Genomic DNA, 18,303 nt, shown 5'->3' on the forward strand with positions numbered 1-18,303 from the left:
TCATATTTTCTTTCTATAGATTCAAAGCTAAAAATAAACATATGTAACGGTAAAATAATAAAAATAAAATAGAACAAAAAAATAAAAATAAAAACAAAATAACAAAAATTTAACATTCCCTCTCTAAAATATTAGTAACGAAGATAATAACAAAATGGAAAATGTTGATAATAATAACAACAACAAAAAAATATACACAAAAATTAGAAATTTGTAAAGAAGAATAAATGTAAAATGAAATGGAGAATAAATATAAGAATCAAAAAGGAATACGAAAAACAAAATATAACAGTAAATAAGAATGAATATAAATTGAGCGAAAGAATGTAAATAGAATAATAATACTACAAATACAACTATAAATTTGTGCATGAATGTGTGTAATTATATTAAGAACGTGAGTAAATTCAAGTTTATGGCAATTCTGTCAACTGTTATATTAAGCAGTAAAATAAAATATACATAAAAATAAAATGAGAAAACATAGTGTATAATATGAATATGTATATATGTAGGAGTAAAATTATATATAAATGTTATATGACTCATACGTATATATATATATATGTATTATGTAATGTAAAAAACAAAAGTGTTATCAGATGAAAAAAATTTTACATATTATTTTTCTATTATCTGTTACCTTGGCACATGTATCTTTCTTAACATGTGCAAGAATAAAAAAAAATTTTCAATATATTATGTTATATGTGTTATACGTACATAATAATGTTATACATAATAACATAATAACGTATACAATGATAGAAAGATAATATTAAAAACGACCACAATTTTGCATACTTTTGCAATTTTCATAAGCTCAAAATAAACTTGGCAACAAACTATTATATTTTGTATAAAGAAAAGAAGAAAAAGAAAAAATATTAAAGCTTATAGGCAAAATGTTGTAAAGATTCATGAATTAAGAATAAGATATTGTTGTTGGAGTTGTTGAGTGGTGTTATTTTGTGTAATAAATAATTCGTAAAAGTTTCTATTTTATGAATATAATTGTTAAAATAATTATTAAGTTTTGTATTAAAAACTGCGTTTTATCCCAGCGTTACACTTTAAAACTATTATAATTTTTCATTTTATTTCATATATTAAAATATTGAACGGTTTTAATTTGTTCAGAGCATCCTTCATTATTGATACATACCTTTTCATAGTGCATGTTACAAAACCGCGGTGACATTTTCATAGCTTGGAACACACGTAATCAAAGAAATAAGTTCGCAGTGTTATAAGGGAGTGCCTGTAACTAACATTTAGTTTAAATAGTCCTATTCTTCTATACTCCTTTAAAATTTAAATCAGTTTTTTCCAAGAATTTGGTAACAATTTTTAAACTGACCAACACTAACATATTTTTGTTTATCGAAAGTTTGAATGAAAACTTTTATGTTTGTTTACATTACAGTTATACGAACAACCTCAATAACGAACGTAAGCTTTAGCAATAGTAAATTAAAAAAGAAAAGTACCAAACTAAAAAGTAATGAGAAAATTTCCTTTTTCTTTTACGTTTATCGTATATTTAAAAGGACTTATAAAATATTAGCTTTTACCTACATTTTGAAACGTTAAAAATTTAAGACTTTAATGAACTAATAAAATTTTTAATTCATACTCATTACATTGTCAACTCAATATTATTTTATAGCTTATAAAACACACTTTTTAATTCTAAAATAGTTAATTTTTATAAAGAATTTTTTTATATTTTCAATTTATCTAGTTAAAGCACACTTATACCAACGTATTCCATTTGAAAAAAATTACCCTTATAAAAGTTGAATCGAAAGCTTTTTGACACATTTTTCAAAAACAAATATTTTACCGTTATGTTTTAAGTAATATAACGGTCAATCTGTTAACCATTTTTAAAACAGAAAAAAGTAAAATTCAAAAAAAATTTCCCGAATAAGTGTTGCCACTTTACATTTCTTTTATTTTTAAATCAAATTCAAAAAGCTTTTATCCTAAATGTATGCAATTTCAAATGAAAAGAATAACGGAAAGCAATTTTTTGATTTAGTTTTCTTAAGTTTTTATGTTTTCTAAAAATTTTTGTTTGTAATAATTTTGCTGTTGTTTTTTTAAATAAGAATAATTTATAACGAAATAAATACTAGGTCTAAGCATTTAATAAAGAAAGATTGTCGAAAAAACGTGATTCGAGTTCGAAGTTTATAATATGTTTTTGCTGTTATGAGCTTGCAGCTCCGTATTTCATTATAAATTCACAATATCTAACAGAATTTGATTGACGTATCTTAACTTATTTTGAAATTATAAACCATAACGCAAACTGATTACAATTTGTCGTTTTGAAATCAAAAATTTAAATCTAATTATTCCAATCACACAGCCCACAATTTCTAACTAATGCACAGCCCTAAATTTCTAATAAATGCACTAAGCCTAACTAAAATAATTTTTGTTAGTAACCACAGAATACTATTTAGTTGTACAATACCATTTTTGTCTAATTTTTTTTCAATTTTTTCAACGAACCTTCAAGTCACATATACTGGAATCGCAGTTTTTCGAATCTAATTAAGAATTGGACTCAAATTTTCCAAATATCTTATAAAATATCTAAATCATTAATAGACCTATCGGCCATTAACGGAAAATTAAAAAAAAAGTGTTGAATTAAATTGAAATTTGTAGAATGAAGGCATTAACCTACGTTAAAGAAAAAACTCTTTTCATCAAATAACACAGATGAATAAATTGACTTTTTTTGTTTTATTGCTTTAATCAATATTAATTTTTCCTCTTACATAAATTGAATTAAAAAGAAAGCGTGTCCACTGAAACTATAGTACAGGTGTAAGATTATTTGACCAATCTTGTAAATATTTAGTTACTGGCATATAAAATGTATTTCATATAACTAAAAAAAATTTTAAATTTTTAAAAAAATTCATATATAAGTAAAATTTTAATCGCCACGAGTTTACTATTGAAAAATTACTGTTCAAGTATAAAGACTCTTTGTTTTCCTTTCTAAAAATTCAAAACTTATCAAAAATGTCATCAAAAATAGAAGCAGTTTTGCTGTTCGTAGCAACACTTTTTATTGCATTACAAGTAAGTTTTTAATGTTGTTAAATTATTAAAACTTAAATTATAATAATTTTCTATTTAATTTTAGTCTGCTGTTGCAACTGGTACATCATCTAGTTCAACATCACAATGCTTAAATTTCCAAATGTAAAATTGACTTAATGAAATTCATAATACTTTTTGCTAACACAAACAACAATCATGATTTATGAAAATGGAATCGGCTTTGAAAAACTAGAGTAGGGCTTCTAATTAAAAAAAATCGGCAATGCCATAGAAGATAATTAACATCTTTTTATTTATTTTGAAAAAATTATATCAAAATAAAAGGAAAACCAAGACATCCTATAGTTACCTAAAAGAAATATGAGAAATCAGTTTTTGTTTTAATTGTTTACAATTTTAGTTAACAGCTAGCAGCAGTATTTTTATTAGATATATTTGAGTTTAATTAAAAAAATGAGGGGTCTACTAAAGAAGAACCTTCCAAAAATTTTCGCATAGCTTTCATCTTTAATATGCTTAAAATAAAATCCCTGTTCGTCTTGTTAGAAATGTCATCCGAACCGATTTACGTTTCCAATCGAGAAAATTCTGCCTCTCTAGAGATGTGCGGAGATTTCATTTTTATGCTTGTTTCATTTTTATGCTTATTTCTATTTACTACGATGTGTTATTAGTAAAACTTTAAAACTGCTAAATTTGCACGGAATAAAGTTTGAAGTTGTATTTTTTTAAATATATACATACTCCAATATAAACTACAAAATTTATGTAAAATTAAATTTAAAATCCATTATCGTGGGAGAAATTACTTTTAAGCTCTATCATTATTGCTAAGATTGCTACAAATTCGAAATTCTCAGAAAGTACTTAGTCCTTTTCGTAGGATTTTTGTTTGATTCGATTTGCGCTCTAATTTCTCAATCAAATAGAATCCATTCACGTTCACACACATCCAATTTTCATCAAGTTTTTTATCGGATCAAACAACATCTATGAATTAAATTTTATATATAAATGCTGATTAATCTCAACCATAATTTTTATAAGGACGACATCAATTAATTATTAGCTATGCTGACGACCTGGTCGTAATGGTTCAGGAAAAGTCCCAGACTACTGTGTCGAAGCACACTCAACTGGCTCTGGTTGTAGTTGAAGACTGGTGTAAAGGCGCTGATTTAAAAGTAAATCCGCAAAAAGTAAAGTGTATACTTTTCAGCAACAGGAAGACTGTGGTACGGCCAATAGTAACGTATGCTGCCTTTATATGATGGCCCGAGACGCGACAGGCGTTGGCTCAAATTGTTCTTAACAAGATACAAAGGTAGCCAACCTGTCTGGGCGCTACTGGTGCCCTGAGGATTTCTCTGACGACAGCGCTTGAAAGAATGCTGGGACTTCGCTTGCATCTGCATGTTGGTGGCCTTGCGGCTGCCAGGGCTGCAAGACTGAGACCCTCACAATATATAGCACGTGGCTCGACGGACCAAAACTCCATCCTGGGGGAAGTCGAATTGGACGGGGAGCTCCTGAAGGCGTCGGTCTTCCTGATCAAGATGATTAGATACGAGAGGAACTTTCAGGTAATAATATCTAAAAGGGAATTCGTCGAATTCTGGATGGCTCGGGGAAATGTTCCATTTTTATAGTTTCCGACAGCCAGGCTGCTTTGGTGGCACTGAAATTATCAACTTTCAACTCGCAGATAGTCTGAAGTTGCTTCAACAATGTGAAAAAACTGAGTATGAATAACAAAGTCACTCTTATATGGGCTCCTGACTCTTATTGAGGACCAATGCCTCCTTAGTTGGGTGTGGGCCGTTCTTCGAGGTGTCTTTTAGGTGTCGGAGCAGTGGCCGTGCTCCCGTGCGGACGTCTTTGGTCGACGGATCGCGGGCATTGCTGATATTGTAAGTTGGAGCCGTTCTCAATTGAGGGTTCTATCGTGATTCGTCACTTTAAACTCATATTTATAAAAAATTGGCGGATCAAATACTCAGCGATGTAGATTCTGCGACCGGGGCACGGAGGACTTCACTCATGTCCTATTTGAGTGTTATGGCTTGGCCCGCTCTATATACAGATTTTTCGGGGTTTGGGACTTTCTTATGAATCGTTGTGCTCGGGGAATTGTTAAAATTTATTAGGAGCCTGAATCTTGAGTTGAACTGATCTGACACGAGTATGCACAAAAGACCTGTTTGATCCAGGTGTTGATTAAATTCGCCCCATACAAAATGTAACATAACATAATTAATTATTATTAAATTTTACTAAATTTTCTATGTTCAGAATGTGTAGTATGAAATTAGATCTTTTTTGTTTTAAATAAAACAATTGTTTTTATCATAAAATGTTTACTTTGTATTTTTGTGTTTTTTTTGAAACCACATCGTTATTTAAATACAAAAAAGTCTGATGTGATCAGCATATAATCGAATGCATGCAGTATTATCTAATTTACTAAAAATGTTACGCAAGATTAAATAAATCTTTTTTATGTGTTTCTTTCAAATTTTAAGGACACTAGTAAGCTTTTAGTTAACATACATAAAAAAATGTAAATATGGCTTTTAGTAGAGTTTCACTTTGTTTCCGATTTCCTTGAAAAGTTCGTCAGTTACTTCAGATACCAAACAAAACTTAGGTCCTTAGTGAAAGTTCAGTTTCAGAGCCTTAATATTTCAAAAAAATTTATAAGTTCATTGCTTTCATACACTGAATTTAAATATTAAATTTTAAGTAATTTGGTTGATTATTCCTCTTTATATGCGCTTATTCCTCTTTATATGGTTGATTATATAAAAAATTAACAAAATTATAAAATTGGCTCGTAAAAAGATCCAGTTCCTAAGGACTGATATATCTCAAAAGTTAATCAAACCGTCTCACCATCAAAGTAAATTCGCGTATAAAATTTCATCAAAATCGGTCAGAAATTTCATCAGTCGAATTTGAGGTACTGATCTACGCGAACTGCCAGATATCTCTCTAAAAATAGTTTATTTACACTTCCCTACAATGGTAATGTGCGTGTCCACCGACAACTCGATATCCGAAATTGATTGTTATCACATAACCTCTCTTATTTTATGCAATGCGATTGGTAAAAACAAAATTATAACGAAAAAAGAACACAAAAAGATATGAAAAAATTTAACACAAAAATTGTGAAAATATTTACACAAAAAAAAAATTTTGTTTTCATAATTTCACTATTGAAAACATTTTTATTAAATTTAATTTTAAATTCACTTTTTATTCCCATAGGTGATACCGTGTTGGTAAAGTGAAAAATAAACGCCATAATTATTATGGCATACAAAAATTACGTGGCATTTTAGAAGATTTTTCATTTTTTTTTTTAAAATGAAATTTCTGATATTTGCCATTGATTAAAAAATGGGAATCGAACTTTTACCATATTTTATCATAGCTATAATATATTTAATTAAATATCAGGTGAAAATTTTAGAATATAATAAAAAAAATGTGCTTACATATTATTTATTATAAATTTCAATTAAATTATTTAATATTTTTTAAACTACCCCAAAATTATTAAAATTTTCATAATATTTTATTTTTAGGTTGATGTTGTAATGGCAGATGATGAATGTGCAGGAAAACAATGTGAATTTTAAATTTTTCTTAACAAACTTATTAATTAAATTTACATTGTAATTATTATAATTGCATATTGTACTCGTATATTAGCAATTTGGGCAGTAAACTCATACTAATGACAATGTCAGTTAAATTAAGCCAGCTAATCATAGCTGTCAATAAAATGTTTTCAATATTTTTTTTTTTTATATTTATAATTTTTACTTTCAACTTAAATATTGTTTGATCATATTTAACTCTATATTCTATTATTCTAATAATGTTCCTTACTATTTAAAGCAAAATCAATGAAAATTTAATTTAATTTTAATATTATTATTATTAATTTAGAAATAATAAAATGTGCTTAATTACCACAATAGCAAAAAATCTAAAAAAAATATTTAAATAGTGTTATAAATTATTGCGTTTTAATAGTGTTTATTAAAGAGTGTAAAGTATGTATAAATACCGCTGTATTGTAGTAATCATGTAAATATTCCTGTTCAGAGAATTGTCTATCGATTCAGGAAGTAATGAGTATTATTATGCTCCTATTAGAGTTGATGAAAAGGTTGAGTTTGCCACTGATCTTCAGCTACATGAATGAAAATTCTGGCTTAATTACGCCGCAACTGTGCTATAAACAAATTATGAGTTTTGATTTTGAATACAAATTAAAAAATTAGAATATTTCTTTAATTACAAAGAAAATCAGAGCTAAATTGCGGTATATGCCATGGTTAAATTTCAATAATACGCTGTTAACATTTTTAAATTCATTTAAAAAACATAGAAACATATTGAACTAAATTTATTTGGTATATTGAATTTCTTTATCTACCTATCATTTGTTTATTAATGGACAAAATTGAAAAAAAAACAGAAACTAAGTTCTCAAATCAAGGCTTTAAAACTTTTTTTTTTTCAAACTGATTAAATAAAGCACATCTTCTGTTCAGGAAATTATTTGGTTCATACATAATTTTCTAATTAATAAAAATAATAATTAATTATATATCATACTTGAATCAAACATGTTGTATTAAATCCACAACATATAACAAACATGTATTAGATGAATAACAACACTATTTACCATAGTGTAAACAAAGTACAACTTCTGTTCATTTCCTTAGGAGAAAAATTATTTGATTCTTACATAATTTTGTAATTAATAAAAATAATAATTAATCATACTTGAATCAAACATGTTGTATTAAATCCACAACATATAACAAACATGTATTAGATGGCAAACAACACTGTTTAACAAAGTATATTATACAAAATTCGTGTACATAACATATATGTGTATAACTTGTTTAAAATATTCGGCTCTTATGTCTGATAATTTATCATAAAAAATATTTTTAATGCCTCAATTAATAACCTACAATTGACATTGTCAAACACAAATTTTTTTAATTTTTTTTTTCAAATTAATTTAAATTTAAACTTGAACTTCAATTTGAGATGACGTTCATAAAAAAAAGAATTTAAAATATTAAATTATTTAATTTAAAATTGTTTTTTCTAAAAAAAAATTTTTTCCTTTGAAAAATTGTTGACACAAGTGCCATTCTATGTAAAGTACATAACAGCAAATTAATTTTAAATGGAAAATTTGTGGAAATTTGTTGAATTCGAGAGAAAAAAAACAAAAAAAAGAGAAAACCAAGTTGTACAAATAAATAAAATAAAATTTTAATCATAACAACAATTTTAAATGAAAATAAATTTTATTTTATTTTAGTTTAAAATAGTATCGTGTGGATTTCTTCGAACAGCTGTTATTTTTAGAGCGACTATGCGTTTTAAATTATTTCATTTAATTTATACGTGGAAAGATCCTAAATATGATATCTATTGTGTACTATTATGGATAGAATTTCAATGATAATCGAAATCAATATAAAATGTGATAAAGTTGATAGTGAAAACTAATACCCAAACTCAGGCAAAAGAAGAATAACATGTTATACTCTTCGATTAACATGTTATAGAAAGTTGAATTCACATTACATAAGTTGTTTTAAAATAAAATCTTAAATATGAATCATTTACATTTGGAAAACATGCTTTATTTTGACAGATTCTTTCCGTATAAAATTTGTGGTTAAACACTATACATTTATAAAATATTATTCAAGAGTATAGCATGTTATTCGTTGCAGTGTGAATAGGGTGTAAGAGAGATTTTTACAAATTGGTTTCATAATTGTATGCTGTGGATTGCAATTTTGTTCCAGTAAAATTTTTATTAGAGGTTAAATTTATAAAGGTAAGAAATTTAATTAAGATTAACTTTTGAAATTTTTTCACATTTTAACGCTGAAATATAAATTTCCCGCACGAGAATGCTAATCCGTCCGAGTTATGAAAATTTCGTGTTGAAGAGAAAAAAAAAGTTATGCCAATGTTCAGGGGAACTCATATGGCTTTGAGCCGTCGGGAGCTCAGTGTGGAGGCTCCACTGTACTTCACAAAGAGCCAATGTATTAAAATAATATTTTCCTTTTATTATCGTAAATGCCGATTTCCTGTGTTCAAAATAAATACCTCCTCTGAAAAAAAAATTAAATAATACTTAAAATAGTACACAATAAGACAATAACATAAAACTATTTTCTGTGCTACTCTTACAAATATTTTATAATTTGTTAACTTGTTGAGATCAGTGTTGCCAATTCGTATATAATCATTGAACAAAATAAAAACATCGTATTTATTCAATTATATAACTTGGCTAATAATAATAACTTAAGCAGTTACTTTCAAGTTGTAATATATATAAGAAATACTATATTAATTTATCAAAATTTAAGAATTTTAAATTAAAGAATTTTAAAATGAAACCAAATATCAATATTTGTCAATGCAATCAGTCAATATTTTGTTACTGTTAAGAGAAGAATGTTTATATTGGTATCACAAAATAAGAAAGTGGTATGGACCAATTTTTCTCAAAAAATTTAATTTTAAATAAGAATTATAAGTTTATTAAAATAATTGAGTGAAAAATAATATGGCAATCAAAAGTTTTCAATGGAATTTCCCACGATTTTTTCCCTTTTACCCTCCAAGATTTCAAAATTCCCTCAAAATGGGAATCTTCACAAAATTTCGCAACATTAGCTGAGACTCAAATTTACAATCTCACTTAAAATCAGAATATAAAATGAAAAAAATTTTAATTAAATTTTGAGAGGAGAGAGAAACAATAGTAGATTTCATTTTTTGTTCTCTTCTTGTTTTTTTTTTATTTTTGCTAAGTACCCTAACTATACCTATTATTCTCTTAACCATTAAAATCTTTTCAATTCAATTATTTTTGTTTTACTCAAGTAGAGCAATTTCTCTTTTTTGTTCCAAAAATTCATATTTTTCATTAAAATTCTTCAACATTTTAAAAATTTCATCTTTTCATTCTTTCATTTTTGGGTAATTTAAGATACATGCAGGCACTTTGTGTTAAAAAAAAAAACAAAATAAACATTTATCATAAGACACTTTAAAAAATTGCTTTAAACAAAAGATTTTCTTAAAATAGTCATTTTGGCGAGCCCTGCGCAGGAGCATTGATCACTGAGAGGGAAATATCCATTTAATTCGGCTGGCCCTGGCGACATAGTACCAGCAAAACTAGAATACGCTGCGGAGGTCATCCTTTCTTGGCTTAAGATCATTTATGAGTGCTGTCTAGACTTAATCTACATTCCAAAAAATTGGAATGTTGCTAAGGTGGTCTTTATCCTTAAGGCTAGGAGAAGTTTTCACAGCTGCCTAAAGGACCTATCAGTTTAACGTTTTTTCTATTAAAGATATTGGAAAAGTTGATGGGCGTATACATAGTGAGTAACCTTAATCCAAGGTTTGTATCCCCGGCACAGCATGCGTATCGTAAGGGGAAGTCAACGAAAACGGCCTTGCATTGATTAACACACTGCATTGACAAATCTCTGGACTGCAGAGAGTGACAATGGCTGCTTTCCTGGATATTGAGAGTGTATTCAACAATGCCGAGTCGCGGGCTATCACTCAGACGCTGTCGGGGCTCTCGAATCATGGCTCCCTGATTGCTTTGATAGGCAACATGCTGTCAGGCAGAACCATCAGGGCTAGCTTTGGGGGGTCATGTATTGAGTGCTCCGTTGAATCAATTACTGGTACGCCTGGAGAAGGAGGACAACAAGGTGATAGCTTACGCTGATGACTTGACTGTCGCGGTGTCTGGAAAGCACCTTCAAGCCGTAAATGGGCTGATGCAGAGGACCCTGGGCCTCGATTCTGGCTGGGCTGCCGGCTGTGGGCTGACTATCAACCCACAAAAGACAGAACTGGTTATTCAATGTTTCAAATTTGGGGATGGTTAACGAGCTCTTGTATCTGTTTAATCATAGTTTTAATAAATAGGTTGCTGCATTTCAGTATTCTCACCCTCATATGTATACAATATAAGTCAAATTGTCATAAAACCGACTAAAATACTGATAATGAAACCAACTCCTTTACCATATTTAAAGTTATCACGCTGAAATCAAAGTTAAACCAGAAGTAAGACACTTTTAATCATAAATGGCACATATCTACAATTCTCATATTTACTATATCTCATGTAAAATAAGTTTTAATTGAAAATAAGATTAAAATTTTTCACAAGTAAAGAGAAATAAAAAAATCAAAATTACCTTTAGCTCCTTTTTGGCTATCGAGTAATCCTTCAGTAACCGAAATTTTTGGTTGTCCAATCTGATTAGTTTTTTTTTGTTGTAAATGAAAAAAAGAAGAGAAAATAAAAAAAAAATTAGTAAAAAGTTTTGCACTATAACAAACTTTTCAAATTTTTTTTTTCTATAGTTTGAAAAGGTATTTAGAAATTTTCATAATAAAACAAAAATTTTTGGGAGTAAGAGTAAAAGGGTTATAAAGAGAATTTTTAAAAAGATATACGAGACAATCAATTAAATTTTTAGGGAAAATTTAATATTCTATTTTGAAATTTCAAAACTAAAAATATTTTTAAATAATTTTGTTAAACTTTTTCATTCAATTTAAAAAGTAACAAAAGTTTTAAACTATAAATTTAAACTAAACAGCTTTAATAAGGCGATTTTGTTCTTATTTTTAAGTTGTCTACTAGGTTATGAAGTTAGATATTTTAATAATGCAATGTTTGATGTGGTTAAAATTGCTAAACAGATGTAATAGTTTCTAAAAATGCTACTGTAGACTTCACATTCCTCACTTTTAAAGCTTTCATCGTTACAATGAATCTACTCCAAGTAACTTCGAGTAAGAATCTCTTTTCGTCTTGTAGACCACTGCAGTGTCTTTCAGTCGGAGTCGCAATAAACAAGATTTTAAAATAGCTGGCATATCATGTAGATGTATCAGCATCTTCACGGATGGTCAGACAATGATAAGGGCGTTGGAAGCGGAAACGGCTACTTATACAACGGTCTGAAATTGCAGGTCATTTCTCAATGAAATGGAGCTTTCGTTTAAAATTGACCAGATTTATGTTTAAGAAAACTGAAAGGTAGATAAGCTCGCGAGGCTTGGAACGATTTTTGGGGTTAACCCAAAACGGAGAACTTGGGAATGCGGCAATCAGGGCAAACTAACAGCACGTAGAAAAATGGAACCACACAATAGCTAAGATTGGCATAAACTGCAATCGCTTCGCACGACCGATTTTATTCTCCACGCTCAGGGTTAAATCGAAGCTATGATAGGGGTTATAACTGTATAATTGTCTGATTCGTTAAACGGTAGGAGAATGGGAGGAGAGGGACGATCGCTAATATCATCTGTGCTCATGTCCAACTTTCATATGGGAAAGGTTTAGCTTCTACTTCTTAAACCGGTGGCAATAGGGACCTTTTGTGGAATAGTTATTTTTTTTTAGTAACAAAGATACACTGGTATAATCGATGTTTCACTAAAGGTAAATATCGTGAAAAATTACAATAATATGAAATTCTTTTAAAATATTTGAGATTAAAAGCATTTTAATTGAGAAATGTTATACTTACAGCCAAAATATAAGCACTCTCAGAGCAAGTAATCCCAGATGATGAAGTTCTCGTGTAAAATCGTTCTGAAACAAATACAAAAATATATTTAATAGAATTAATTAAAAATGATAAGCTTCTATTAATGGAAAAAAGTTCTTATTTTTAATAAACATATTTTAAGAATTTGGGAGGAAAAACAGACCTGAATGTTCGCAATTCAGGATGATGCTTGGTGTTTGCAAATGTTAAAATCAGTAAAATATTTTAAATTAAGTTCGAAGAGCTGGCCAATGGAATTGGAATAAGAGCATTTAAAGTTTACCGCGAACGATGCTTTTTTTATATTGATTATATAGTAAGTGAGATCATTATTAGAGAACAAAGTTATTTCACTGTTTTCAAAATACCATATTAGAAATTAAAGTTATTTTCAACAAATTTCTCAGAAACAAAAATTAAACACATTCCACCATTCTCTACTGTCCCAAGCCCTCTATTAAATAAAATTATTTAAGTTCTAACCGTATACCACAATATTTCATTGAAGATCAAAAAATTAAATACTTGGAAATGCTTTAACTTTTTATTAATTTATAACTTTCTACAAAATGTCATAAAATATTAACCGACATAAACATGTAGGTTGCCTTCATAGCATAAATTAGAATTGTCTATTCTTGTAATAAATTAGTATTGAAGGATAGTAAGTTTTAAATCAAAACTTCTTCAAATCTCGTGTATATGAAAAGTTTTCTCAAAAATTGTTATTTCTTGAAGAGATAAAAATATTCTTAGAAAAAGATATAAGGTAAAATTTTTGCTTTTCACTTGATGTTTTTCTTATTTTTTTTTTGTTATCGTCAAGGATATACAAAATTAAAACACAAAAAAAAAGGACTAAATAAATATTTATTTAACATTTTATTACCTTTGGTAATATTTGAATCAAGTTATACTCTTCGAGACATAAAAAAAAATGTGTGTACTTAAAAAAAATAGTAATATCAAATTCATAAAGTAAATCTATGGAAACTCTCTTTAAAAATTAGTAAATGTAATTACTGTTGTCTAAATTTATTTATAAAGAGAATTTTTTTTTTCTTTAAAAGAAGCTGAAAGAAATTAAATTTTATGAAAATTTTTATAAGTTTTGAAATTTAATTTTGAATAAGTTTGATCTAATGCTATAGATCAGCAAAATATGTTTGTGAAGTGTTATTGTAGAATACGAGAGTCAATGAACTTTCATAGTACTTACATTATTATAAGCTTTAATCTTTCTTAAGAAAATTACAGTCGTCCGCAATTTTAAAATAAAAAGAAAATAAAATCTTCAGCAAGATGATCCCTATCTTACAGATGTTGTAAAATCTTCACTAGGCTTACAGCAGTATAGATCCACTGGGATACTTCTTCTTATGTCTTGTTCCCTTAAACAGCATCGTGGCAGGCGATAGAAGAAGGAAACAAGGCATAGACAAAATATTGTCTAAAGTAAGCATGGCCTTTGGCTGGCTTTTGTCCGTAAGCAAATCATCCCACTAGGAACAAATACCATAAAATGAAAATATTTAATATCTGAGTAAGACCGATATTGCTTAAAAATTGCAAAACATGATTAGCGGACACAACCATATCAATAAATCATAAGTATATATCAAAATATACCTCAGAACAATATGTGGAATATTCTGGCCCAAAACCATAACAAACAAAAAAGCTATGTGCAATTACAAAATCAAAACCCTATAAACGTAGATATAAAAGAAAAAAAGTAGAGAGGACTCGGATACACGCTACTAAAGCCAAATATATACAGTAGCTAGATTGGAAGGTACTGGACCCTGTAACTCGTGGCGGGGACCGCACTTAACGGGGCTGAATCAAATGAAAAATTTTGGTCAGAATTGGTGTTCCTAGAACAAAATAGAGTGAGTTTCAGAGAATTTGTTGAAGCCATATGTTCTCGCCGGGAATGAATAAAGAAAAAAAAAACCTTAACAACTCATCAAAAAATCCACACTTTTCGTATAATATGGAAAATTCTTTATAAAGACATTTTTAAAAATATCCTTAAAATCCCACTTTAATATTATATTAATATTATGAATATTAAATAACATTGAATCAAGTAAGTGACTTCACGAAAAAAGAAAGAGAAAATAAATTATTAAACATAAATCTAAACACAAACACGCGTTTTATATACTAAAAATATAAAAATTAAGTAAATCCAATAATAATAAAAATTGAACAAAGAAGAAAGACAAAAAACAAAAACAAAATGGTCGATATTATAAAATATTAATAAATGTGTTAAAACTTACCACCATGCGGATGATGTCCACCAACAATTATACTTGGTAAACAATTTGTAACACAATGATGACATTCAGCCGTAACATCGGTTATTAAACCGATAGCACCATCTGGTGTAACTCTACTACAGCTACCACCAGGTTCTAATGGGTGGCATATAACTGTACCCATTTTGGAGAATTTTATTTTTATTGTTTTTTATTCTAAAATGATTTTTTTATATGTTTGTTTTCTGATTTGTTGTTCTGTTTGTTTGCGTTGTTGAAAATTTCAATTCAATATTTTTTTGGTTGCTTGTTTTCAATTTTGTTATTTGTTTTTTTCTTTCTTATTTTTATTTTTCTGAAGCCTAAAAAATTTTGAAGCATTCATCTGGACCAGTGAGAATTAATATTTGATTTTCTTCTCTTTTTTCTTCTCTTCTTGTTCTCTTCTTTTCTTTCTATTGTTTACGGTTTTGTTTGCTTGTTTTGTTTGTTGTTGTTTTGTTTAATATTATTTTATATATTTTTTACACAAGCTATTTATTTTACAGGTTAAATATTTTGTTTTATCCTGGGTATTGTATAATAAATTTTTTTTCTGTTTTTTTTTTTCGGAAAATTTTTCTTCTTATACCTTATCCTGTTTTTTATTACTATGTTATATGTTTGTTATACAGATTTTTCTCACAGAAATTTATATACCTATATACATAATTATTGTTATATATTTGATTAAAACATTAGCCACCTTAATTTCAAAATTTCTAGGTAAAAATATAGTATATCTACTTGTATTTATGTAGTTATATAAATAGAATTCTCTCATATAATGTTTTAGATTTGTTGTCAAAACCGTAATGTAGGGTGTTTAAATGGTTATGAAATATTCGGCTGGTTTTTATTCTGTTTTGTTAGTTAACCGATTGTTAAATTTTGTGTGTTTAATTGTTATATGCAATATAAATATACATTTATGTAAAATTAAGTTCTGAGAGAACAGTTAAAATTTGATTTTATATAGTAAATGTATAGTAATGTTAATTTTATGTATTTGTGCACCTATGAGCTATTCTACGAAACGTAAAGCAAAATAAAAAGGGAAAAAATAGTAAAATTTTTCGGCAGTTAATGGAATGAGTTGCTAATATTATTTTTAAATTAGAAAATTAAAATTTAAGGTCTTAGATATAGAATATGAAAAGACCTTTTTCTTTCATTTTGGCAACTCCAGAAATTATAGTTTCGACTTTTTATAGAGGAGACTGATTTTTTGGCTAAATCTTAATCTATTTCTTAAAAACATTAAAAAATATCTACTGACAATATTTTCGTGCCTACTATACATGTACAATGTGAGTCGCATATGGTGATTTCGGCTCGCACAATACTGCTATACGAATATTTAATTATTTTTGATTATTCATTGCCATTTAAGGGTCAAAATGTATATGAAAGGCACCCAACTACTTAAAATCATAAAATATCTGATAAATAGGAATAAATAGGAAAAAATAGGAATAAAGTAAATACGTAAAATTCAATGTAATTTTTTATATAAAATTATTTATTCAAATAGAAAATAAATTGCTATTATGTAATTGTATATGTATATTAAATGTACAAGAAATAAGAATATGTAAATATCATTATAGAGAATTAAATGATAGAAAAACAAAAAAAAAAATAAATGAAAAGATTTGTTATATTATAAGGATAAAAGAATAGAATTTTCTTTTTCTCTTCTTTATTGTAAAAAAGGAAGTGCACATCAGCAAGAATGAAAATGAAGGCAACAAAAAAAAAAAGGAATTTTTATTTATTGTAAAAAAAATAATGGTTAAAAATAGGATCACAATTTATTTATGCATATAATATAGAAATGTACAAATTATGGAAGAAAAATGATATAACAGAAAAATAATAAAATATTAATGTGAGTATGTATTTTTAATGTATGAAAACTATTTATAGACGACTGGGAAAAATTTTATTAAATTTGTAAGCATACGAAAATTGTCATTATTTTTCATGTGAACGTGCATATCTTGCGTATCTTTATATATACGCAAATTGTAATAAAAATTCTGTTTGAATAAAATATTTTCATTAATTAATAATTATGTTAGTTAAAATGATAAATAATACCATTTTTATGTGTTCTTATTAAGCAAATTTAATATAATAAAAGTTATTTATTTCTATAAATAAATGAAAATATGAACAAAAAATTGCATATTTTTAGGGGAAGCCATTTAGTTTCGTATTAATATTAATAATCTAAAAATAAATTCATAAGACGTGTTCTTCTGAATTTATTTTTAAGGAATCATTGGCATCACGGGACTGACGTATAAGAATACTTTCTCGACAAAAATAGTTAATCCTGCCAACAATACCCCTTATGATCACATTCGTTGACTCTAAGCTTTAGTATAACAGGATTTGAAAGGGCTTATAAAACCGGTTTAATTTATTACAACTCCTGAGGCGATTTGTTCAATATTTTAAAAAATAAATTTTCTCAAATCGAAATATTCATATTCATGAATATTTTTTTTTGTTGTTCCTAATAATTTTTAAATCAAAAAAATATTAAAATGTTCCTTCTTCCTTCTTTACTTTGATGTTAGTGTTGATGATGAAAATTTGTCCTTGAATATCTTTTTATTTTATAGTTCTTTGTTACGAGTAATTCCTGTAAAGAAAGAAAATAAAAGAAAAATTAATATTAAAAAAGATTTTAAATTTAAATAAATTTTTTGGGTATTTTTAAAAATAAATTATTTAATATATTTCAATTCTTAAAACAGCAGGCATTTAAATTATCAGAATCTATTATACATAGATGTTACAAGAATTTTTTATAATGTGTGTTTCCTATATCAAAGTTGAGTATTTATGTTACACATTTATACAATATGCATTAAATATTATCTTCATTACTATTACAGATTGAAATTTAATGTAAAAGGATTCATAATAGAACGTTAAAAAATAGTCGAAAGTTGGCAGAGTGTCCTGTTATAAATCGGTTAGTCATTGGCTCAACTCCAGTTCAAATAGAAAAATTTTCTTAATTTTTCAATCTTTAAGAATATCTGCGTTTAACACGTTTTTAACACTTGCTCTTATCATAAATGTTTCCACTTTTAAAATAATTAAAAATCCAACAAACTCCTGGAAGCTTTATTTTTGCCAATTTATAATAGAACAATTAAGAACTGCATTCAAGGAAATTTAATGTCTAAGACAGAAGATTAAATATTTAAATTTAACAATTTAATAAT

General features: G+C 27.2%; 1 protein-coding gene across 1 annotated transcript; it reads right to left on the reverse strand.

Annotated features, from left to right (window-relative positions):
• Positions 1-9,216: 9,216 nt before the first annotated feature.
• On the reverse strand, positions 9,217-16,341 carry LOC129608426 (uncharacterized). The gene is made up of 4 exons (XM_055519918.1): positions 15,041-16,341; positions 12,732-12,796; positions 11,385-11,445; positions 9,217-9,260 (listed from the first exon to the last, which is right to left on the reverse strand). Exons 1-4 carry the CDS (start codon positions 15,201-15,203, stop codon positions 9,217-9,219), a joined length of 333 nt encoding a protein of 110 aa, XP_055375893.1. The 5' UTR covers positions 15,204-16,341.
• Positions 16,342-18,303: the final 1,962 nt, after the last annotated feature.

This window comes from Condylostylus longicornis, unplaced genomic scaffold (genome assembly GCF_029603195.1).
Source record: "Condylostylus longicornis isolate FDR11 unplaced genomic scaffold, ASM2960319v2 ptg000031l, whole genome shotgun sequence".
NCBI classification, from domain to species: domain Eukaryota; kingdom Metazoa; phylum Arthropoda; class Insecta; order Diptera; family Dolichopodidae; genus Condylostylus; species Condylostylus longicornis.